General features: G+C 37.6%; 3 protein-coding genes across 3 annotated transcripts; 2 read left to right on the forward strand and 1 right to left on the reverse strand.

Annotated features, from left to right (window-relative positions):
- The first annotated feature begins 14,023 nt into the window (after positions 1 to 14,023).
- Positions 14,024 to 16,277, forward strand: LOC105445165. Its single transcript, XM_030993354.1, has 3 exons — positions 14,024 to 14,268; positions 15,502 to 15,615; positions 15,986 to 16,277. Exons 1-3 carry the CDS (start codon positions 14,251 to 14,253, stop codon positions 16,172 to 16,174), a joined length of 321 nt encoding a protein of 106 aa, XP_030849214.1. The 5' UTR covers positions 14,024 to 14,250; the 3' UTR covers positions 16,175 to 16,277.
- Positions 16,278 to 16,298: 21 nt separating this feature from the next.
- Positions 16,299 to 19,206, forward strand: LOC105437423. The gene is made up of 3 exons (XM_030993947.1): positions 16,299 to 16,730; positions 17,577 to 17,807; positions 19,201 to 19,206. The coding sequence occupies exons 1-3, from the start codon at positions 16,650 to 16,652 to the stop codon at positions 19,204 to 19,206; spliced, it is 318 nt and encodes a 105-aa protein (XP_030849807.1). The 5' UTR covers positions 16,299 to 16,649.
- On the reverse strand, positions 18,891 to 22,418 carry LOC115927726 (putative nuclease HARBI1). The gene is made up of 4 exons (XM_030993948.1): positions 22,323 to 22,418; positions 20,518 to 20,784; positions 20,045 to 20,181; positions 18,891 to 19,539 (listed from the first exon to the last, which is right to left on the reverse strand). The coding sequence occupies exons 1-4, from the start codon at positions 22,416 to 22,418 to the stop codon at positions 19,263 to 19,265; spliced, it is 777 nt and encodes a 258-aa protein (XP_030849808.1). The 3' UTR covers positions 18,891 to 19,262.
- Between the last annotated feature and the right edge of the window lie 4,256 nt (positions 22,419 to 26,674).

Below are 26,674 nucleotides of genomic sequence, written 5' to 3' on the forward strand. Positions count from 1 at the left end.
GGGGCACGTGCCAAAATAAAAGGGATTATATCAGGTGTAAAGGGGTATTTGTGAGAAGGGCTATTAATACGAAGCTAAAATAACTGAAAAGATGCACTAATAACAAAGAAAAGGGGCATTCGATGAAGAAAAAGGAGCACATATTATATTCCAATAAGAGCATTTAACGGAGGAGAAGGGGGCACTTATTAAAAGGCAAAGGACTCTGATATAAAACAAAATGGGGGCAATAATCAATAGGAAATAGGCACTTATTGGACAGGAAAAGAGGTACTTATCAGAGGTAAAAATCGGCACTTGTTAAAAGGGGAAGGGGAATTATTACAAGGAAAAGGAGCACTTGGGAAAGTAAAAGGGGAACCTCTCATTATTCTGTAGAGGCAATTATCAGGGAAAATGTATGCACTTTGGGGTCCCCCCCCCACCCTCCCTGGAGTACCGCCTCTAAAGTAAAAGCACGCAGCGTCAGCAAGTCTAGTTGAACGTGATCAAGTTGAGGTTAATCAAAGAAATGTAACAATGCCTCACTCGCATAGATGAACATTATAGAAATGTTTTCATCTTGACGGGACAGTATCATTTGTTGCGAGGCAGGGGCAGCAGAGGCTTTCAAAGTAGGGGTTCACTGATAAAAGAGGGCACTCATTGCAAAAAGAAGGAGTACCTACAAATTGACTTGGTTTAGAATCCGAGACCTACCGGTTTTGAGGCCACTGCTCTGCCACTCAGCCATTTCGCCTCCTTTCTTTAGTCCCTTTACTTTCTTTAATTTGTTCTGGAAATGTTCTCCAGACCTTTCTAACTTGTTTCTTTTCATTTTTTGGAAAGTGGAGGGGGGGGGGGTCGCAATTGTTTTTAAGACAAAAAGGAGAGACCAAAAGCGTTTACAAATTGTGCAGTCTATTTAAGCACCCTGATCTCCAATGTATGGTGAACGGTGACAAACATGAGACTTGTATTAACGCTGCATACTTTTGTATAAAGGGGTATTCAGTTTGCTCTCAAACTTTGCACGGGAATATTACAAACACATCCAGTTTTTTTATTTAGCCTAGCCATCACCGCAAAGTACAGCTTACTCTGTTTTACATATATAGGATATCACAATGAGAGTAGTAGGCAGGGTCAGAGAAAAAAAAAAAACCTGTATTACACATCCAAGATCAGAGAAATATAGCCCACAGAACACCGTAAGAGCACAATTTTAGGTGAATGCAACTTCAACATTTTAAATCATATATAAAAAGAAAGCATACTATTTCAGGAAAAGCTAAAAAGTAACATTTGACTATGATAACAAAAAATATTTTTGATGAGTTGTAGCTTAAATTCTCACCATGTGTTATTTTCGTGGTTATGTGGTGCCTGGTCACATGTCATTTCTTTTCGAAAATCTAGTCGTAGCCTATTTGTTCTATAGCGAGAAACACAGTGAGAGGGCCGTTGATTATAGGAGAGTTTGGCCAACCTGGATTGAGTTGGGCTGAATATGACGAATACTGTTTTGTTGGGCTAGCACACACACAAATGATGTATGCAATGTCGTGGCCAAACTCTGTGTATAGATGGTTGGAATCCTTTCAAACATTGAGAAGCCCCCCTTTGTGCGTATCCGATTAATCGGTTTCTTCAAGTAATGTTCTAGATCCACTCGACCTCTATGAATAATGATTACATAACTTGCATGACCTCATACAAGTTGTCATCTCTTCGCGTTTGGTACTAATAACATTTTTCTACCCATGCGCAGATAGTATCTACGGACCCCCCCCCCCCCCCCCACCCCCCCCCCCTCACACTCCGAATGGTCGTACGTATTGTGCTGCAAAAAGGTTTTAATCTAGGCCGTTACAAGTAGTGGATTATTGATGTAGGCAGATGCTCACGTACATGTTACGGGTAATTTTATGTATCTTATAACCAAAGAAAAACATCAGTCAGTCACTCAATAGTGTCTGAAGGTGAAGTATAGAAGGTAAACGAGTTTCCTTGCATACTTTGAATATGAGGACACTGCTTATGTTTGAATTTCACAGATAGGACGAACATAAAATATTCATAATTCCTGCAAAGTTCTACATGATTTGATGTTAGCTTCTAAAGGGACATCTTTCAAAATTGTATTGAACGGGGAACTTAATTAAAGTCTCAGACCATACACAAAGTTTGATCACGATATTATGAGTAGTCGAATCCATCTAGGTCGAATGTTTTACTCTTTTCTCTTTTGTTTTAGTTACTATATTACTATTACTATATTTTGTTTGGGGGGGGTGGGGTAATTTTGTTCTTGAGTGTCATTATTTAAACCCCAAAACGATACACACTAGTTATGTGAACTTTTTTCTCTCTCTCTTTGCCTCTTAGAGGTGTTTATTCAATATTCAAACAATAACATAATTTTGCTTACAATTTAGCAAATCATTGGAACATCAATAATACACAAATTATTTATTCAAATATAACTGAGCAAATTCGAAAGAAATATCATATTTTGTACTTTGAAATGTTCGTTAATTTTTATTCTGTTATTAATTTCTCTCTTAAATAAATAAATCAAATTAAAATCTCTATTATCACACCCATACTTATTAGGAAAATAATTATTTTATAAATAGAACAAAAAGCAATCGTCATTATCAAATCGACTTCGGTTTGCGAATTCATTTTGAGTAATAAAACAATATCTATCTCTATTTTAAGATTGCAAGCATGTACAACTAAGTCCTTTAACATTAGTTATGTGAACTAAATCAGCCTGAATTTTCTCCTTAATTAGTCTTAAAAATGGTAGAATATCGCAAATTTAATGCTGCGCGTTTTCAGTGGATGTGCCCTCTGCTTTCAGCTGTAGACGCCCTTCAGCTAAAGAAGAACTTTTTAAGTCACTTACTTTTTTGTTAGGGTATAGAAACTAAATGGCAAGTGCTATTGAGACAATTAATAGTAACTGTTTATGCAGGCCTACCGTTTCATTTTGAATGATATAGAGTTCAGATCTATTGAAGATAATTTGTTTCTTTTTTCGATAATACATATTTTCAAACAACCTGAATAGTAACAATAACACCACCAAACAAACACATTAGAGACTTGACATATATGAGTATATATATGTATAGTATATGTACATAAAAACATGCTTTTGTTATTGTTCTAAGTTGCATTGCTTTGATTTCATCACATTCCTTGAAACAACGCCTCCCAAACAACATGCACAAACCCACACTCACGTTCAGACACAAACATCAACTAACAGTAATACAAAGCCCTCTAAATTGAGGTAAACAGGAGCACTTCTAATACTAACAAAATATATCATTTTAAAAACAGTTTGAACTACTCACTTTGTTTGTGTAGTCAATCAGTAGGCCTTTAAATGCAGGTCAATGACGTCCTATGCTGCCTTTAGTTTAAGTACAAGATGGGTTGTTTAGATGTGAAGATACTTGAGTCATACATGAACTGGTTAGGACTTCTAAGGATGTTGTCCGTGATAATATTCCGTGTACTAAATCCCCGCTCAACGCGTACGACGTTCTAAAAGCGGTTCAAACAGGTGTAACGTGTGAGAACGAAGAAAACTTTAAAAAGAGTCTTTTCAATCACAATTCCAGCCAAATGTTGAAGTGTTCGATTTTGCTTTCATTGAAATCTGCTCATTCTCAAAATGCAATGTAACTTGCTTTAGTTGAGTAAGTATGAAAGTTTTCAAAAGTCGACTCCCTGTTTCAAAGCGACCGACATGAAGCAGCCTACGAGGAAGTAATAACATACAGCGTCAACAAGTCTCGATGAACGCGATCAGGTCCAGGAAAATAAATATGAATTTTGACAACACCTCGCTTGCATGATCAAACATTATGGCCCGAATTCACAAAGCAAGGTTTGAGCTCAAACCTCCTTTTGTTCTTTACAAACCAGGTTTGTAAAAAAACGCGTAAAACGCGTCATATGACGTACGAAAACCAAGGTTTGTCGACAAACCTCCTTTGTGAATTCGGGCCTCTAAAGATAAGTATTCGTGTCGGGTTTCGACGTTGCACTGCAGGGGTGGTTGGGAGTCTTTCGAATTCGGGGTACACCAACAAAAAAGAGCACTTTCTTAAAACATAAGATAGAACCAAAAAATGGAATCGTCAGAATATCTCAATGTATAGTTCAAAGGGTAAATATTAAGTGTAAACAATACAAACTTCTCATATTAGAATAGAGTAAGGACATCATTTGAAAGCGTTGAAAACAAGCACGATTATATTCTATAAAGGGGCACACTTCGCACTTTAAGGATGTTCTGCCTTTTGCCTCCTCGGATATAGGATATCGGATATCGTAAGCCTGAATCCAATGACCGGGGTGATAATATACTTATCTGTAAAGCGCTTTGAGAGGGCCTCCGGTCCTGAAAAGCGCTATATAAGAACGAGCTATTGTTATTATTATTATTATCTTCCTGGTGGTAGAAATATAGTACATTTTACTGCGCAAATCTGCTCCAATTCTTTTAAACTAGTAACGGCTATTTTTATATGAACGCAAAAGCATGAATTTGGTAATCGACAATGGGAAATATTGAGAAATACACTATTAAACGGGAGTTATATAGAAAGGAAAAGTTAGGGTGATTTATCAAAAGTAGGTAGATAAACTGTTTCACATTGATAAATAGTCAACTCAGAAAGGAAAAGAGGCACGTGTCAAGTAAAGGAAGCCTTCATCAGAAAGGGGAAATGGACACTTCTGGCAACTGAAATGGGGCACTCATAAGTAGGGGTGAGGGACATTTATTACAAAGGAAAGGGGCACTTTTATATCTAAAAGAGGCACTCATTAAAGATGTAAAGGGCAATTATTACACCGAGAAAGAATCAGTAATGAAACAGGAATTGGGCATTTAATTCAAAGAAAAGAGGCACTTGTCAACGTAAAGGTGGCACTTATCATATTTGAATAGGGGCATTTATGAGATGGGGGACCCTTGTCAAATTAAAAGGCGCCTACCAGATTTGGACAGGATTCTTACCAAAGGTGAAAATGAGCACATATGAGGAGGGAGAAGGGGCACTTCTCAAAGTCATTAAGAAAAAATGGAAATAGAATGTGTAAGAAATAGATAAGATAATGCAAGCAAAATATTTATTTTCATGCTAATCCTCCAACACCAACTAACCAAGCCAAACTTGAGAAAGATGCAAATAAGCATTAACTCCAAGACAATAATTTGTGACATTTTGCCTATCATCAAAACATTTAGTTTAAACAAAGAACGCTAAGCCCAAAGGATACCAACAGGATTGCAGGGCCCACAATAATTAGACAGCAATATTAACACTATTGACGCTACCGGGTGTAAATCATTATACCTCACACATATGTTTTTATTCACTGATCGGTCAAAACTATATCACACGACAAGAAGCATGTCGATTAATCATTGCGTCACTTGAACTAGGCCAATTGATAGAACGCCAATAACATGTGATTGTAGGCCAAAACCACGTGATAGTACGCCTATAACCCCTCGGCGACCATGTCTAAATAAACGGGGCACATATCAGAGATGAAAAGGGGAATTATGAGAAGGGGAAGGGGCACTTATAAGAAGGAAAAAGAGCGTGTATTAGAAAGGGAAAAGGGACACGTGTCAAAATAAAAGGGGAAGTTGTTTGAGGTATTATGGGGCACTCATCCCAGATGGAAAGAGCAATTATCGGAGGTGAAGGAGGCACTTATCTCAAGTAAAAAGGAGTAACTTCTCGTACCTGAAAAGGTTCATTTACCATAGATGAACAGGGGCACTTATAATAATGTAAAGGACACTTTTCATAGGTTAAAAGGGGCATTCATGAGAAGGGGAACGCGCTCTTATTTTTTTAATGGGGGCACTTACCGTAAGGAAAAGGGGCACTTATTAGAAAGGAAAAGAGGCACTTATTAGAAAGGAAAAGGGGCATATGTTGAAAATAAGGAATTAAAAAGGGGGAGTCATTAGGGTGAAGGAGCACTTCTTACTAAGGGAAAAGGGCACTTGTCAAAGTAAAAGGGGCACCTCTCAGAATTTACAAGGGCAATTATCAGAGGTGAAGGGGGCACTATTCAAAAGTGGAAAGGGGCACTTTTTGTACCTGAAGCAGGGCACTTACTAGAGATTAATAAAAGCACTCATGAGAATGGAAAATCAACAATTATTGCAAAGGAAAAAAAGTAAAAATTGTCGAAGGAAAAGGGGCACGGGTTAAAAAACGGAGCACTTTTGGTGAAAAGGGGGAGAGGCATTTTAATAATGGAATAGTGCCACGTTTCAAAGTAAAAGGGGCACTTTCCCATGTAAAAAGGGGCATTTCTTCCAAAGTTAAAGGGGCACTTTTCGTATGTAAAAAGGGGCACTTTTGGGTTACATGAAAAATTTGGGGCACTGTGACCCCACCCCTCCTCCTGGAGATGGCAAAGACCAAGATCCAAGAAGATAAACCCGAGTGGTATGTAAAAATCAGCTGGGAGACTTTACCAAGATCATATCTGAAAAAGCTGAATGTAGAAAGTACACAAACCACGCCGGCTTCGCTACGAGACACATCATGACAGTTTCAGGCCATCAATCAGATCAATACTACAGTGAGGCCCAACAAGAAGGTATGTCTGATGCAATTCCTTCAGCCCTCGGTGTCAGGCCACCTGTAGATCCGCAGCCTGGGCATAGCAAAGTTAGGTCTAGTCCTACTCCCAGGACCAGCTCATGTCCAGCCCAGTACGTTTAACACCGTGGGCTACTACTCCTACTAGCATACCGGTCTATGAGTGATAGCCAGGTTGAACTTCTCCTCAACGCCATTGCCGAATCACCAGCAATGTTGCGAGACATCACAAATTTTCAGGTGACGGTCACATCAAGAAACACATCTAGATCTAACACAAATTGTTATTTTCATGGATGTGTTTAGGACTGCAAAGATGTTACCGTGTTGCAAAGCAGAGACTGTAAACGGGTAAATATCTTACTGTCTGTGAAGAACAAAGATGGTTTATGTTGGATTTATTTTAGCGTTTGATTTTTTTTTACTGCAAAAGACTGTAAATATGTTAGTTAATGAATACTACTTATGTGAGGAGCAAATGCTCTTGACTTGGATTTTTCTTATTCTGGTGAGTAAATCCTTTCTATCTCGTTTCCTGTTTCTTACTAGTTAAAGCTAGACCTACAGCTAGACCTATTCATGAGTCAATCTAAAGGATGAGGTACATAAAACAAATATGGACTGCTCTGTAATCGGATGATGATGGAAAATATCACTTCCTCGTTGGTGTTCATACCGGCCCTACTATCACCCCCTCAGCTTCGCTTCGCCTCAGGAGGGGGGGGGGGGGTTATACCGAAAGGGTGGGCAGCGCGACCATTCGTCCAAACTCCAAAGCCCCCCCCCCCCCCTCCCCGGTTGTGGGTGTAGCCTCGCGTCGCGTTGACTGGAACGCGACCAATTGTCCAAAGCCTCCCACCTCCCCCCCCCCCCCGGTTTTGCCGAAAGGGTGCGTTGACTAGTGTTCCACATTAGGCTTTTATAATATAATTTAAGGAAAAGAAATTGAAGTCGTTTAAATTCAGGTAATCAAAACAAAATGTCGAAACAGATTAAGAATTCAATGACAAAAACAAAATTCCTAGTCTTGCAGATCAAGCGTTTATTACAAATTAAATAAATTAGTAAATTAAATAAACATTTCAAAATGCCAAATAAAACACATATCTGCTTCTGTTTATGTATAGAATTCATGTTTTGATGTAAACTAGTCATGCATAATAGTCTTTACAAATGAAATAACAAATAAAAAAACAAAAACGGAGTAAGCCTTAATGCACCCATTCGGGATAAACGGGCGGAGGGGGAGGCTTTCTGAAATCCATATATAGAAAGAAATGGATATTATTTGTTGTTATGTTAATAATGAATGACTGATGTGCAAGACTAGGTAAACACCTTTATTTAACATTTTTAAATATCATAGTAAATTATTTGATCGTGTTTCTTGTTATTTATTGATTTAAGTCTTATAAACGCCTGATCTGCAAGACTACGTAAACACCGGTTCGATTCAATTTTGTATCTGTTTCTTTTTTATTATTTGAATTCAAACGACTTACATTTCTATTTTCAACGGCTGATGTGGAAGACTAACAGCGACACCAAAACTACTGTTGACGCTACCAAGTGTAAACCTAACATTATTTCATCATCATTATGTAAACGAATTATACAGATATCCATGCTGAACATATCATATTTTCCATCATTAATGTGGCAAATCATACACTCCGAAAGACCAGTCAATTACAACCATAGCCATCTAATGTATTTACATGTACGTTATCTTTACTTGGTGTATATTTCTATTATAATACCTACTGTGTGTAATAAACTATATAAAGTTGTAAATCAGTGATGCAGTGTCAAAGAGGGGGGGGGCAGGGCTCGTGCATTGTTCAGATGTTACTGAGAGAGAGAGAGAGAGAGAGAGAGAAAGAGAGAGAGGGTGTGTGTGCGGGTATGGTCCTGGGTTTAAATACAGTTTCATTTCAGATTATTTAACCCGGTACTGATGAATTAATATCTGCCAAGCGATTTCCATGTGACGATACATGAAAAAAAGGACAATAATATCGTTTGTTGTCATAAAAATAGTCAAAAAGCATTGTAGAAAAAGAAGATTAATAATCGTGATAATATATAATTTTCCCTCTCTCTTTCTCTCTCTCTCTCTCTCTCTCTGTCTCCCTCTTTCTCTCTCTCTCTCTCTCTCTTTTAAATATTCCAAACAGTGGAATCAACTGAGTAGAATCTTCAGAACATACACAAAACATCGAACATAATAATACATAACACAAATGTGATCATGTGCACAAGTTGATTCTTTCTCGTTCATGTTAATCCTATATTACCAACAAACACTTGCCAGATGCTAATAAGCATATACTTAAAGAAAGTATAAACAAATAATGAAGCATTTTTAAATTTTCCAGACATTTAATAACAAAATCTAAACTCTAAACGCGGGAGATAATAATAGGATTGCAGGAAATTCACGGAGAAAACAACGTTAACACTGTTGACGCCATCGCGTGTAAAACAACAATTATTTCGTCATTATTTAAACGAATGATACAAACTCCATATTGAAAATATCTCATTTTCATCATAACTGTGTTAAACCATGCACTTTAAAAGACCAGCCAATTACAGACCTTGGAAAGGGTAGCCGTAAGAGGTATTTGCATGTACCATCCTTGTTTCCATTATTGTTTTTTATTGTAAGACCTACTTTCTAGAGTCAGAAACTATATATATAAAGTTTGTTGTAAGTCAGTGGCGTAGATCCAAAGGGAGAGGGGGCAAAAATGGCACGTTTTATTTCTCCATTTGTATTGAGAGAGAGAGAGAGAGAGAGAGCGAGAGAAAGAGAGAGAGAGAGAGGGTGGTTGGTTTGCCCAGGGTTCAAATTAAATTTCCGTTCTTTTGAATTTATCTTACATGCGATTGCCATGCAACGGTACGTAAGCAATAGTACCACAATATCGTTTATTATTACCCGTATCAGACATCTGAGCTGGTCATTTACAAAACCGTATTGCCCTAGTAAGCAAATATTAATCGACTACGAGGGTAATGGTACCAACTACAATGGCCCATCAAAAATCCGGATTTTAGTTATCTGGATTATTCGTAGCCTGTCTGTCACCAGTCTGTCACCGACGTAAATGAAAAAAAACTAGATTTCTAAAATCTTGTTTATTCAAGATGGGTCGGGGTTTTTCTGTGTGACACCGCCTACTGTTTGCAGAGTATCGAAAATTTCGTCAAGCATTGCTGGTTGACAAAGTTTGTTCAGTTCTTTGATATTGTCATGGTTGATGTATGTATTTGCTCTAGATGTCTGATTAGGATAACAATGCAAATATTTACTGGCTGAACTTTCGAGAGATCATTACAAGAGCAATATTGCCCTCGTCTTTGACTCGGACCAATATGAGTCTAGTTTGGGCAATATAATTTGTATCTCCCTCAAGGCCAGTCAATATTATATAATTGTCATCCAAATATTTTTTTAAATAGCTTTGAAATGACGATGAACAAATAAGAAGAATAATACATCGTGGGTAATTGTGAGAATATTCTTCTATCTCTATCTCCGCTAAATCCCCCGCACAGTGGAATCTACAAAGAAGAATCAACCACGTGAAACGAACCATTGTGAGTCCTAGTTGAAAGAGTAAAATTGCCACATCATGGTCGTGTTAAAGAGTAGCAATGGCGACAGACTGTTGCTAACATTCAGCAACCTTGCCTTTTCTCTAATGACCAGAAAGATATATTCGCCAGTGGATGTGAAATATAGGGCGCACTATCTTTAATCAATTATACAAGCAGGTTATCGTGACCAAAATATTTGTTTTAAATCAAGTAGCTAAACTTTACTTCTAATTTCTAACTGCAGTTATTAGAGATTGCTCCATATTCTGCCCAAATAAGCAATCTATCCTTTAGCTTGATGGATAGATATAAAAGCATTTTTTCTTCATCCTTGTTTCGGTTTTATAAGAATATATATTATTTAGTTTATTGTAAGACCGACTGTCTTGAATAAGCTCGATAATGTTGTAAATTAGTCACGTAGCTTCAAGGGAAGGGTTGAGGGCTATGAAGAGGGCACGCCTTTTCTCCAATGGTACTGTGAGAGAGAAATAGTGAGGGAAAGAGAGAGAGAGAGAGAGAGAGAGAGAGCGAGGCGGTGTGTATGACCCGGGGTTTAAATTCAGTTTTCTTTCATATTATTAAGCCTGGTAATGATGAATTTATCTGTCATGTGATTGCCATTAAACACTTCCATATTGTAGGGCTGTATATTGTACTCAAAGTTAACCTTTGAAGTTCACCTTGTTTTCCTAAAAGTTGTAAGTTGATTGGTTGCTTTAATTAGCCTCTTTAATTTCTGTAGACTCCGTGTCCCTATTCACCAGCAAGTGTGTTCTTCTTAATAGTGAGTTGGAGAGAGCGAGGGGGAGAAAGAATGTTACTATGAGTGAAATCAATAAATCAAGAGAAAAAGAGAGAGAAAGGGAAAGAGAGAGAAGGGCCGAGAGACCGAAAGAAATATAATGACTGGATGGATGGCTGAAGGAGGGAGAGAGAGATTGGCATTGTGTACCAGTTATTCTGTATGCCGAAACCGAAATAAATTTAAAAATATGTCATGAATCGAAAAGTTATGAAAACGAGTGTCAATATAAAGATACTATCACTACACTACACAAGGAATCAATTGTGCGTGAACCATTTGAAAAGCTATTCTTTTCAGAGGGCTTTACTGCTTTTCTATTAGTCTACACTAAGGCCAAGTAAAAATGATTCCCGGCTTCTCGCCCCCGCAAGCATTCTTTTGGCGCCCGCCTCCTTCTTGTTGTGGTTTCTCGTTATGTTATGATTTTATTTTAAGATGAAAAATTAAACCGGTGATACCTTAGATGTAGATCTCAAATAATTTTAAGAGAAAAGGCATAGTACTGATGATTTAGAAATAATAATAACAATAATAACCTAGGCTTTCATAACGCAATTCATCTCGAGAGAAAAAAGAACAATGCGCCTTACAATAGTAAAACAATAACATTACACATAAGGCGAGGCGTCAAAAATAAATATACCAGCCAGCGGCAGCTAACTGCACTTGTGCGTCCTGGCTGCATTTTTTTAATTAGCTCAGCCGGCTACCGCTGGCGGTAGGACCCTCAATTAACTCATGATGTCATCATAATGGTCTCCGAACAAAAGCATGCGCCGGCTGCCGCCTTTCGAATGGAAACCGAGCCTCAGATCCCAGCCTGGCGCAAGCCGGCTGGGCTAATAAGTGAAAAATAATTGCCCCAGCCAGGCTTCGGCCGTAATTGCAGCCTCGATGCGCCAATACGTGAGGCGGCAGCCTGCTGGTATCGATATTTTTGACGCCTCGCCTAACTACTAATTCATGAACTAAAGAAATATCAAAATAAGGCAGAACTATGACAAAATGGTCTATTGTGGTGTTGTTGCTATGATTTTTTGTAACATTTTGAAGACTATCTATGAACTACTTAAATAGAAATATTATAATATTTTTTTTTTATTTGTTATATTTTAGACTCTATAGATCTACTTAATTATTGTAGCTCTTTTAAAACAAACTTTGGTTTTACTCTTTATTTTTTTTACACAATAGTTTTCTCTAGACCACTAAACGGGCAAGTTAACAGGCAGCCATGGCTATTATTATTTGTATGAGCGGCCATCTTATCAAAATATCAATGATATAAAAAAGAAATTCATTTTCGAAATCTGGACGAGAAACTAGGAATCGATTTTACATAGCCTATAATACAAAGACCAGATTCTATTCGTTGTGAATATTATTACCTTTGAACGAGTGCATGCAAGCGCGCTCACCCGACGAATTCACCCACTAGAAAAGAAGGAAAAAAAGGCGTTTATAAGGTTGTATTTCTTAATATAGCTATATAGTATTACTACCATAATGCTACTGCACGTCAATATGTAGTATTCTATGATTTCTTAGAGGAAAAAGGACACTTGTAAGGATGTAAAAGGGGAAATTTTCGAAAAAAAGAAGCACCTATAACATTTTAATAGGGGCATTTAACAGTGCTGAAAAGGGGCATTTATGAAAAGGGGAAAGGTTTCTTATAATAAAAGAAAACGGACACTTGTCACAAGATAAAAAGGTTTTTTTATCAGAAATGAAAATTGGCCACGTGTCGAAATAAAATGGGCTTATATGAGGTGTAAAGGGTTTTTTGTGAGAAAGGGATGGGGCTATTATTTAAAGGGAAACCAATGGAAAATGGGCACTAATTATAAAGAAAAGGAGCATTCGTTAAAGAAAAAGAAGCACCTATTATATTTCAATAAGAGCATTTATCGGAGGAGAAAAGGGGCATTTATTGGAAGGGGAAAGGCTCTTATTTCAAAAGGAATGGGAACACACATCACAAGGAATTAGACACTTATTAAAAAAAGGGGCTACGTGTCAAAATAAAAGGGGCACTTATCAGAGGTAAACATTGGCACTTATTAAAAGGGGAAGGGATTCTTCTTACAAGGAAAGTAAAAGGAGAACCTCTCCTGAATTGTGTAGAGGCAATAATCAGGACAAAGTGCATGCATTTGGGGGGGGGGGGTAATTGTAAGGGGTATCCCCACCTCTTCCACCCTTTCCCCCAGAGTAGCGCCTCTGAAGTAATATAACTCAGCGTCAACAAGTCTAGTTGAACGTGATCAAATTGAGGACAATAACATAAATTTAACAATGCCTCGCTCGCATGGATGAACATTATAGAAATGTGTATTCAGTTCTTGACGGGTATCAATGTTGCACAGTAGGGGCATCGGAGGCTTTCAAGGTTAGGGGTGCACTGACAAAAAGGAGCACTCATTGCAAAAAGAAAGGGCACCTACAGATTGACTTGGTTTCGAATCCGAGACCTACCGGTTTTGAGGCCACTGGTCTGCCACTCAGCCATATCGCTTCCTTTCTTTTATAGTCCGTTTACTTTCTTTAATTTGTTCTGAAATGTTCTCCTTTCTAATTTTGTTTCTTTTATTTTTTTGGAAAGGGGGGGGGGGGTTCGCAAATGTTCTTAAGACATAAAGGAGAGACAAAATTTCTTCATTCTTTTGTTTACTGTTCTTTAAAAAAGCGTTTACAAATTGTGCAGTCTATTCAAGCACTTTGATCTTGAATGTATTATGAAAGGTGACAAAAATGAGACTTGTAACGCTGCATACATTTGAATAAAGGGGTTTTCAATTTGTTCTCAAACTTGGCGCGGGAATATTAAAAACACATCCTGTGTTTTTTTTAGCCTAGCCATCACCGCAAAGTACAGCTTACTCTGTTTTTACATATATAGGATATCAAAATGAGAGTCGTAGGCAGGGTCATAACGAAATTAAAACCTGGGCCCCGTTGTAAAAACTTTTTCTTACCATAATTGAAACTATAGTAGCTACCATAATTGGCTGGCGAATTAATGGTAAGCTACTATAGATGGCATTTTCCATTGCATAAAAAGAGTAGTAAGCTACTATAATAGCAACGTCATTGAATCGATCGAAACAAGCAGGCGCATGCGCAGATCGGCGAGCGGGATGTTTATTTTTTGTCGACCGTCTGCTACTGTTCCGAGAAACCGAAGTTCAGTGTGGTGCAATGGCGTCCCCAACTAACGTAAGTTTACGCCTTTATAATTTATCGATCCACTTTTGTAAACTGCAGTACTTCAGAAATGAAAATGAATTGTTGTTAGTCATGTTGACTTCGTAAATAGTGCGAATCTCTTCAAATTTCATCGAATATAATGACGGTTTTTGTTACGGTGTCGGTGATGAATTGTGTGGTGTGTTGATGCAGCTGTGCCGAACGGGATGGCCCCGCGAATCTCCCCCGGAGCTCTGGGGGCGATTCAACGGTATCTGGGTGTGTGTGCGTATCGTACATTGCTTGTTGTATACGTCCCCGAAGCTGGTCTGCTATTAATTAATTTAAATATCGAAATACATCATCCATGGTATTTCAAACGACTAACAATGCTCCTTACGATGCAGAGTCACAGTTCGATATATTTTCCTTGATTATTTTTCTGTTTCTAGACCTAAGTTCAGCAGTTGATTTCAAGTTGCAATTTTATTATTTTATTAATGAACCACTCACTCAGTCTCAGCTCACTGACTTAGTCCTATTGATGCAGGTACTTGGTACTTGGTAGGATTCCTCCAAAAGATGCCGTAAAGGTGTTTAAACTGGAGGTGTGTCGTCGTGTGCGGCCACCAACTTAAGCCTAAGGTGCTGGTAAGTGGTTTAAAGTTGGTTTTCAACTTGATGAGTCATTGACATTGAATGACAGACTAAAAAGAATGATAACCGAATTCAAGCTGACTCTGTCTGTGTTGTTAAATTGAATTAGTGATGTAGGCAAGTTGAGTTAGACCCAAAACTAAAAGCTGAATAATATGCTGCTTTACTTAGTTTAGTTTAGTTCAAGACTCGAGAGATTTCCATAGCTTAGTTTTAACAACAGCTACAAATGAGCTAGGCCTGCTAGTGCGTGTGTTGTGTCAGTTGTGACAGACATTGGGCACTATACATGTAGATCTTGGTCTACCCTTCTAGATTATATTGTTGCGTATATAATGTAATTGCACCTCTGTCAAAATAGAGGTTCAGGGGTTTGCGTGAACTCCCCCCCCCCCGGCCCCCCCTAACGATATTTTGTTTTGTTTTAATATTTAATAAATTTTGCTCAAGAGGAGGGGGGGGGGGTGTTAATTTTTAAAAAAATATGGTGCTCTATACCCCCCCCCCCCCCCCCATGTTGAGCAACAAATTTATTTAAAAAAATGATTTCTTAACAATGAACGAATGAATAACACTTGAAGGTTAATGTAACTTTGGTCTTTGCAGAAACAAACAAAGAGGAGAGGAAACTACAGCGATTGCCAAATCGAGCATCTATGCAGGTTTGTCCAGGGAAAATGTGCCATCCTATTCGGCAAGGCAGGAAACTGCAGCGAACGGGTAAGATTTCTGAATTGATATGATAACATTTTACGTGCTAATAATGGTACTTACATTCCCTCCTAAATCAATGACTTTATTTTGAGGTGAGACCCTCCCCTTCAGATTTGAGGCGTGAAGAGACCAATCACTGCAAAATATAGAAGGGGCATTTTGAAACTGAAAAAAATATAACTGATGCTTTTAATTGTATTTAATATTTGTAATGTTTGTAGTATTACGGGATGATTCTTTTTCACATTTAGTAGGGTCTAAACGTATTTTTGCAAGGATTAGAACTTTAATGACATAAAATGTGCATCTGCATGAGTGCTATTGCATTCTTGTTCCTGAAACTATAATATTACCTCCAATCTTTATTTTTATTTAGGTGCAGGAGAGGAAGAAAAGGGCGTGGGAGGAGGCAGCCATCACCATGGCGGGCATGGGTTGCCCCAACCGGTCGGGCAAGGACCTGAGGTTGTTGTGGAACGACCTCAGGTCAAAGGCCAAAAAATATAGAGACAGCCGCAATAAGACGGGTGAGTCTTTTTGCTTAAAAATAAAAATTACGATGTGAAATAAAATCTGTGCCACTTTACAATTATTTTGTTGTTATCTGTCTTTGAGTTTTGCATAGAAATTTATTACACAGCTCAAACAGAATTTTTTTAAAGGCCAAGTAAATATATGCTTTTTATTAAGCAATCTTTTCATTGCTCAGGGTAAGGTGTCTATCTTGACAACAATGCAACTCTGCAAATCTTTCATGTCAAATACATATCACACTAAAATTGCCATCATCACTGTGATGCCTACTGTAGTCTAATTAAAGGTCAGTGTAATTGTTTTGGTTTAAATTAAATACATATGTAAGAATGTATTGACAGTCATTGAATGATTCTCAATATTTTTCTTATTTAATTCTTAAAAAAAAAAAAAAAAAATTATATATCTTTGAGAAGTTCTATAATGTGTTATCTATTTCTTCTTTTCTTGTTTTGTCTTCTCAATCTCCAGGGGGAGGAGCGTTTGACTTCAATGCAAGGCATGATATGGTGCTGAGTGCCATGACAACACAAGTCAAGGAGGGGATCTTGCCTCAGTCCAGCGAGACTGGAGCTTCAACACTGCCGGTAAACATTGATTATTACAGGAGAGTCAAAAAAACTCTCACATAAATGTAGAGGGTGTATCGGAATTTACAATTTATCAATGTAATTTTATTTTTTCTTTAAAAAGGTAATTTGATCAAATATTTCCTGTATTTGTTATATTGTTTATTTCACAATTTTACTCCATGTATAATTGTCATACATATTTTTATGCCTCCGCCACCGAAGGTGGTGCCGGAGGCATAATGTTTTCGGGTTGTCTGTCCGTACGTACGTACGTCCGTCCCGTTTGACCGTTATCACAATATCTCAAGAACCATTTAAGATTTAAACTTAAGATTTGGGAATAGTATTTATCACCATAGGAAGACGATCTGATTAGATTTTGGAGTACGTAGGTCAAAGGTCACAGGTCACAGAGGTCAACTTATGAAATTCCTTGTATTGAGTTTGTTAGCGCGATATCTCAAGAACCATTTGAGATTTAAACTTCAAACTTAAGGATAGTATGTATCACCATAGGAAGACGATCTGATTAGATTTTGGAGCACATATGTCAAAGGTCAAGGGTCAAAGAGGTCAACTTATGAAATTCCTTACATTGAGATTGTTATCATGATATCTCAAGAACCACTGGAGATTTAAACTCCAAACTTGTTTAAATTGCTCTATGGCGGAGGCATCATTTTCGCGCGCAGTCAAAATTCCATCTAGTTTGTTAATTAATATAAAAAGAGCAACTGCTCTGAATTTCTTGAGAATAAGCAAAACACCTAACCATGCAATTTCCATTTCAAATTTTTGACCAAAAAAAAGGAATAGTATTTACAATTTAGTTTTGGCTTTGTTTTCATTTCTTCTTCACAGTTGTCTCAAAATGCAGGGGCCGTGGAGCTTCTGCAGAGCATGGGGGAGGAGGCAGGAGCGGTGGAGGAGGAGGTGGAGGGGGATGAGGTAGAGATGGTTGAGGAGAGGGAGCCCAGAAGGGGGAAGATGAAGACAAAATTTGGTGGAAAAAAAACAGTGAAAAAGTCTAACGGGGTGTCGTACGAAGAGTACCAAGAGCGTCTCCTGCGAGTTGAGCAGGAGAAGCTTGAAGTGATGAAAAAAAATCATGAGTTGCTGAAAAGTAATCATGATTTGATGAAAAGTATGCTGACAGTCATGTCAGAATACTTTTCATCAAATCATGATTGTGCAAAATGATTTTTTTTTTTTTTTCATTTTTAGAAAATTTACCGTTATTTGATTTGATTCCATTGACTTCAAACATTTCAAGATTCTCCTGCTCAATATTTGGTAAGACGCTTTTGGTATTCTTCAAACTATGTACAATTTCACCTCCCCCTTTCCATTCTCTCTCTCCTAACCATCTCCATCTCTTTCTCTTCTTCCAAACATTATTGGTGCCTTTATTGATGCCTCCATTTGTCTTCCCAATTTCACTTTGTAAATCGCTCAACTTTCATCTGTGTACTATATGTAGGGTAAGAAAAATACTCCCCAAAGAAACTTGTAGCCATGCTATTCGATCGCTTGTGCTTAGTAGGTTAGGTTACTCAAACTCCCTATTTATTAATGTGAATAAAACAAATATTGAGAGATTGCAGGACATCCAACATCATACCGCCATGATTGTTTTGAAAGCAAGGAAGCAGGATAGGGCAACTCCTTTATTGGAGCATTTACATTGGTTGCATATTGAGAAGAGAATTCGTACAAGGTTTCTTTGATTGTTTATAAGTGCCAAATTTCCCTGCTGAATTCAAAGGCTATTTTCAGGAATTTCCTCTTCTACCATATAGCAGATAAGCTGATGTGACAGAGGACCACTCAGCAAACAATGTATTTTAGATTTTGACCAGAAGGTAATTTGTACATTTTGCAGACAAAATCTAATTTTGTCATCTGCGGCATGAATCACAATTATGTCAGATTATTCCTGTCTGTTTAAAGTTGATAGTGACCTAGAATCCAAATGAAACAAAGAATATTGGTAATTTTTAAGACTTTATTGTCAGATTCCGTTGAGTGCATGATTCAATTCTTTTTCAAAGTTAACAATACATGTGAAGAGTACATTTGAATATGTGCACATCGTAATTCCACCTCTTGCAATAACCAAACTGAAAATGAATCAGTCTTTACTTGGCACAAAACATACCACTGTGCGTACAAGTATCTGAAATATTAGAACCTAAGTAGAAACACTTCCACAAAGACAATTCCAAGTTCCGATATTTTTAAGAGGAACTTTTAGATGGTTTTATCATTTGATTACTCTCAGATTTACACATGTTTATATTTTCAGCCTTTAAATGTATACTCCACCTTTAAGGGAAGATGGTAAATTGCACTGTTTTGCAAATTCCATAGATCAGTTAGGTACAAGTCAATCTTTAACCTGACAGAACCTTGTTTCTTAACCAACTAAAATTAGTTAGGAGGTCAGAAAACTATGATCACTGTATTTTGTTGTTATAAAATACAGCATTAAAGCTATACATTCACATTTAAATATACTGTATAGTGCTTGCAAACAAGTTATGACATTTATGAAAAGTAATTATTGATGAGTTCTGCTCGAAGAGCAATGCCAGTCAGCTGGTTCTGATCTGCAGGGTGGTGTGGCACTTCATCCGGTTCCACTTCGATGGCTTGTTCCGGTTCTTTAAGGTCTTTGGCGATGTTAAAGAGCACGGCACAGGCAATTATGATGTCGCATGCTCTTGGTGCAGACATCTGGATCCCTTGTCCCATCAGGCACCTGAATTTGTTTTTCAATTGCCCATTCAATTGTTCTATGGTGACACGTGTTCTGCAGTGTGCCCTGTATACATAGTAGTCAGAAATATTATAATGAATAAATAATCAAACACTGTAGTAATCAATTTTTGCAAGCCATCGTACATGCTACATCTCTCAGGATCTTAACCCAACTTACCCTTCAAGAAAAAGCATTTGTAAATATCGATATAAGATATGCTATTATCTTGCCAAGACCTTTTCTTCCTTTATTACATCATTAACAAAGACTAAAACTACAATTGTATTCATTTTGTACCAATATAGTTATATACTATTATAAGATCTAAATATTTATTTATCTTTTTTAATTTATACATTATTTATATTCAAATGAACATAATTTATAAATGTATATAAAGTATATGGTATTATGATCTATGTGCAAATTTTGAGATTTACTTTGTACAAATATAGTTGGTATTATGTTATTAAACTGATACATTCCATCACTTTTAATCATTGAAGGGCTCTCTGATTATTTGTAACACTTTAAAGATTTGAGTGAACGTGATTGATTGAGTACTTGCCTGTTGTAATTTCTTTCAGCATTGCCTTGTGGGTCCCGTAGTGGGGTGATTAGCCAAGGCTGGAGGGGGTAGCCGGAATCTCCAACCAAGATGCCAGGTAGCTCTCCGTCTGCGAAACGCTCTCCAATGCGACTGTTCTGTGTATTGAATTATGAAGAAATGTATCATTATTATTATCTTTGCAAAATGTGATTAACAAAACAAAACAAATACAGTTTGGGCTTCTCTCAGTCCATAGCAAACAAATTGAGAAAGATGTCAGAGATTACATTGTACTTTAATATATTTCTTTAATATCAATGTGACATTAATTTGTTTAAATTAAAAATTTAAATTATTAATATAGGCTTAATGGATGATTGATGATGATAATGATGATGGTGATAATTATTTCAATGATGAGTAGGATGATAATCATGATATTGGCAGTGATGATAATAGTGATCAGAGATGCTGATAAAACCATCACATACCCTCAATACTCGGCTGTCGTGAGTGCTCCCAGGCCATCTTGCACACACGTTGGTTATCTTGTACCTCGCATTGCAAATAAGCTGGACGTTTATGGAGTGCTTGCCCTTTCGGTTAGTAAAGATGTACTCGTCGTCTAGAAGGGGAGCCCCATGCAGTTCAACGTGAGTCCCGTCGACGGCCCCGACAACGTGGGGCATTCCAGCGAGGTTGAAAAAATCGACCTGTGCCGTTCCGACTTCTTCCAAGGTTTCCGGGAACTTGATCACCTGTTGGTAAAGAGTATATATGTGTTAAATTGTTTTCATATATGTCACACTTTAGGCAATGTTCAAATTCATAGACTGTAAATAGCGTTAATATTCAACAACAAAAAAAGTGAATGATTTTTCATCTAATTTGATATACCAGTGATGTTTTATTGTATAGTACTATTTCTCATCATAGTCAATTCACTATAACGAATTGTTATGATAAGGGAATTTTTTTCAGGGGGAGGTAATAAGTCAAGTGTTTCATGTTCAATTATTGATATAGTTCAAATAAGACATTATATAAACAGCAGTGATTTGATGAAATTAGAAAAAACTCCCACTATGATGCCATATCACGTGTTTTAATCCAAGATAACTTTTTAATTATGTATCCTTTATCATATTTAATGGCCCATTTTTTATTACAAATCAGCCGTTTCATTTCTTTAATTTTGCTTTATCAATTAAAAAAAAAACGTCTGGATTTGTTCTTAAAAAGATGGATTTTTTAGGTAGTAAGGAGTATGAAAGTGTTTATATTCATCATTTGGTAAACGTCTCGAAACAACTGGTATAGACACGATCATATGAAAAAAAATATGCACGATCAAGAAAACAAATTGACAACACCATAGCTACAGCCGTCTTTCATTTTCACAACAAAATTTTGAGTGTCTAACTTTAGATAATTCTCGCTACACGTTTAATTCGATGCAGGGCGCAGGATCGGAAGATGTAAAGAGGGCTAAGCCTCTAGATCTACCTGCGATCAGCAGAGGTGAACAATTTTACAAAAAAACGTTCGTGTATATTTCAAAACTTTTGTGAGTACCTTTTTAGTACCGTGTTGACAAATTATTATGCTATAGTGTTAAACCAACTCGAAGTTTGTGACTCGGTCACTCAAAACCTTCGGGTAAGTACAAAATCTTCGTGCCTTACATGAATTTCCACATGTGGGACTGGTCGCAAAAAAACGGTTTCGTTGCGTTTGGGTGGAGACTACAGTGACTTTAACAACAATTGTTTAAAATCTTTGTTACGTGAATTTGATTTCAGTAACCCTGATATATATCCGTAAGCCATTTAATTGATCTAGATTAGTCATCTAAATATTTTTTGGTATAAGGATAAGAAAATTATGATTCTTCCAAGAGTAAATGGGGGAAATTGCGGTGCCATCGCAGCCGATACGCCAGTCGGCTGTCGCTCGGCGGGTGCTGGGCTAGCTGCAGACGGTAGACGGACCCCATAGCAACGACAGGGCTATTTTTTTTTTGTAAATCGAGACTTGAAAGAACTTATTTAAAAAAAGTTCATTTATGGATAAAAGATCTCGAATTAAGGCATATATCTACCGAAATGGGGTTTTGCCTCATGAACACTGTACTGGGTATATATTTTAAGGAATGAATATCGGTAAAAATGTGCGATTTTCTTGCCAATTCAACCATGAAAAGTGAAATGATCACATTCACATAATTAATTCAGGATTTAAAGCCTAAGAATGGATCATATTCATGCCATAAAAACATTTAAAAATGAATAAATACCTCGTCCCGGAGCTCGCAGAGGGCTAGAGCGACTCTCCGTACCGTTCTGGATGTAGTGGAGATGTGGATGCCATGGATGCAGCTAGTACAATCCATCACAGAGCCAGTGGCGAAAAAACGAAGAGCGACGAAAACTTGCAAGCTTGGGGGTAATGCTTAGTTTCTCCTTGTACTATGTTGGATCCTTCTGGATAGTCTGTTGATCAGGTGGAGGCATCCCTGCCTGCTGAACCTATACAACTTGAACATTTGTTCGTCGTCGTATAGGTCCAAGGGATGCCTCCGATCGCGAAATACCCTCTCTCTCCGGAGATCGAGCAGCGGCGTGCTGTATGGCATGTAGTATGGCTGCCATCTTGGAATGAAGGCTTACCGTAATTGATTGATGGTAGTTAACGCTACCTTCATAGCTGTAGTAAAGTTACCGCTGTTTCTGAAGAGCTTACCGCTAAAAAACTACGTTAACTCTTTATGCAATGGAAAGTTAACGCTAACTTTAAATTTAACGCTGTTTCTGGACTTACCGCTAAATTAGGGGCTTAACGCTACGTTAAAAGTTTTATGCAACCGGGCCCTGTATTGCACATCCAAGATCAGAAAAATATAGCCCACAGAACACCGTAAGAGCACAATTTTTAATAAGTTAATGCAGCTTCAAAATGTTAAATTATATAAAAGAGAGCATGCTGTTTCAGGAACAGCTAAAAACTGACATTTTACTATTCTAATTTTTTTTTTGATGAGCTCTAGCTAAAAATATCACTATGTGTTATTTGCATGTTTATGTGGTGCCTTGTCATATGTATTTTCGAAAACCTAATCGTAGCTTAATCTTTCTATAGCGATGAACATAGCAAGAGGGCGCTCGACAACAATCCCTTGTAGAGTACCTATATATAGAGAGTAGCGACATAGGGGGACCGGAATTTGATGGTCACGTGACTCCTGGCGCCATTTTGTTTCACTCCGCAGCGCAGCGCTAGCCTAGCCTGCGCGCAGCGCTTACCGCGACCGTGATATCAAACGAGCTCGAGCTGACAGTCAGTGATTTAAAGAACACGACAAAATGACAGGTTGTTGCGCCTTCGGGTGCAGCAATAAATCGGAGAAGGGGTACAAGATGTATAGGTTCCCCGCAGATCCACAAAGACGAAAAATATGGGAGAACAAAGTGAGCAGAGTGGGGTGGAAACCAACTTCTTCATCTTGTTTGTGCGAGGTAAGAAGTGCCATATCGGTCCCATGTATTAATATCGGTGTAGGTTATGTATGTAAACTTGAACTTGCAGAATAGGCATGCCTTTCTTCTGTCTGAATTGGTCTACAGAATTCAACCAGAACTGAACAGAATGTTTATTAAACCTTAAAGAACAACCGACTTTTAGTCTTAGATTGTATAAACACATGAATGGTGAATAATGGCAAGAATTCAGATGTTATTGTTAAAAAGCTTGAGAGTGGATTCGAATTTCTGGGTTCTTGCACTGCCACTGCCACTGTACTGACTACTGGCCACTGCCACTGAAACGTGTCTGCTGCACTCTTTTAAAACAGACACAAAATCACTCTAACCAAGATTTAATTAAAGAAATTGCTAGGTAACCTGATTCAGGGTCTCTTGAACTCTTACTAAGACAGAGTACAAATTTGAAGTTTCAGAGTTGAAAGTGAAATTTAAAAAAAATATCCTCTCACTCCAGTCTTATGAGCTAACTTAACTTGATTGTTAACGTTAGACTGGCAGTAGAGTTGAAAGTCAAATTTAAAAAGAAATGAATATCCTTTCACTCCAGTCTTATATGATCTAACTTAAACCTAATTCATAATTGTTAACGCTAGACTGGCAGTAGAGGGGCACGGCCGATTTGGGAGACTGAACAAGAGGACAATAAAAACAAGTCAACGCCAACAATAAGGCCCTTTTTCTCAGCCAAATTTTTTCCTCTCTAAAATCAGAAGCCCATTTGTTTGATGTGGGGATCATGACAAAAAATGTTATGAAAACAAAAGTAGACAATCAGGTGTAATTTTTCATGAAGAATCTGCCTATCACATTTTCATTTTGACCCAGTTTTTTTACCAAAAAATATGTCAAAAAAAGTAATTTAGATCTAGGCAAAAAAATGAGTTTCAGAATTTTTTAAACAACAAAGATGTTTCGGTCTTCATGGTTCCGTTTGTAATTCACATTTGAAAATGGTGGCTTTTTACTTTAGCGTATCCGCATGTGCTGTTGGTGATGCAACAGAATCAAAACTATTTGATGTGGAATAGTGAGATGTCTGATAAAATCTAGGCATTGGTGCTAATATCTGGGTCTCAACAAAGAGATTCTGTCATACAAAGTATGCACTCCAAAGGAGGACGAGAGAAAACTGCTCTCCTGAATTCCGACACTAGCCCTTGTTCATATATGATCAAATCTCTTTCTTGAGACCCAACATAGCACCACTGGAGATTTCATCAGAGATTCTGTATTTGTCAGTGTCACTAAGTGTAGTTAGTTAAAGTAGATTAGGGGATTTTGTATTAGAGTAATCAGCATGTGTATGTCGATGAAAAATTATTAAATTTCAGACAATGAGAAGTTCAACTTTAATATTCTCCCAACTGACCTAGTGATGTGAAGGGGGGGGGGGTGACAAGATGCAGTGACATTTGTTGAAATCTATAGCACTACCTACATTTAGGACCAGGGAGTAATTAGAATTAACAAAATTGTATCTTCTTTTCTGCAGATTCACTTCGATGAATCACAATTTGAAAATGGAAGAGCAGATGGGAAGAAAAAACTGAAATGGCAGGCGGTACCAACCATATTCTGCCATCGCAGTGTGCTGAAGCCCAGGCGACCTCTGAAACGCCTTCCCTGTACACCAAACGCTGTTAGTGCTACCAAGAAATTGTGCGTTTCCTTTGACCATACCTACTGTATTAACCCAGCAGACAAAACAACATCAACTTCAAGTTCAGGTACGTACTGAATCAATGAATCATTTTCATCAAACTACTGTCGTTATTTTAACTTCCTTTGTCCAAACTACAGAAGGGCAATTCCATGGTTACTCACGTTACATTTAGAGAGATATTGAGTAACCTCTTAATCTCCTGTTCTCTGACTATAGGTGTTTAAAGGTAAATGAGTTTTATTCACAACACTGCACATACATGTATATATTAGAGTAGTAAATGCAGCTTCAAAACTTCAGAAGTTGGTTACTCACATTCACTATTTTGGACCAACCAGTGGAATTGCCCAGAAGACAAAATGTGTGCCTTCATTCTGTAGGATTGCATGTATGCAGTTTATCGTAAGTACAGGGGAGCATTTTATGAAGAGTCTTGTCAGTGATTTTCACTAACAAAGTTGCTCTCAGCCAATCAGATGCATGGATTTCAGTAGCTTATAACAGTTGTCACTGAAAATCACTGACAAGACCCTTCATGAAACACTCCCCAGGGCTGTATAAAAACATGTGAAAAATTATTTGTCTTACATAAGGGGGGGGGGGGAGGAGACTGCTTTTGTTATACTCAAAAACAGCTGCATATTGTTTTTCTTATTCATTTAGAATGTTCATTGAAATCAAATAGATAAATGCCCCCCCCCCCCAACACACACATACACACAAATAAAAAAGATCAATAATTTTCCATTATTTGAGATGCTGTCCCTTAAATCTGTTTTACTACAACTAGGGCCTCTTTTTCATTTGTTGAAAAATACAAGTTTCCATGATTAGAAAAAATTAGCATTTATTCTATTTGGAAACTGGTATGTGAAATTTCCATTAATTTCATGAAATTATGCTCATTCATTTCTTGGAGGATTTTGAGGTATAAAATGCCTCTTTTAAGATGTTCATGCTAGCAATGTGATTTAGAAAAGGGATTAACTTGCATAAGTTTGTCTCAAAATGAAGGGTACAAATTACATTTTGTTCTCTTATTATGTTATTGTAATTTTTTCTCTCCTCTGTTATTTGTTATTCCAGTTGAAGACACTGCCACAGAAGACGAGAACTACCCCACCACATCAAGTGTACCACCAAGTAAACCAAGAATGAAAATGCAAGGGCGAATCAAGGCCTTGAAGACTGAACTTCGGAAAACAAAGAAACAGTATAGAGCTATTCAGAAAGCTAAACTGAAACAGGAATCGCGGACAGCACGAATCTTTGGGAAAGATCAGCTAAACGCTATGTCACGACGGGCTATGAATGGGGTACAGTGGTCACCAGCCACAGTTAAGAAGGCCCTACAGCTGAGGTTCTCATGCGGATCTGCAGGATACAAAGTCCTATTAAAACTGCAATACCCACTACCATCGGAACGCACACTTCAGAGGAGGT

Source organism: Strongylocentrotus purpuratus, unplaced genomic scaffold (assembly GCF_000002235.5).
Source record: "Strongylocentrotus purpuratus isolate Spur 01 unplaced genomic scaffold, Spur_5.0 spur5_scaffold_20, whole genome shotgun sequence".
Classification (NCBI taxonomy): domain Eukaryota; kingdom Metazoa; phylum Echinodermata; class Echinoidea; order Camarodonta; family Strongylocentrotidae; genus Strongylocentrotus; species Strongylocentrotus purpuratus.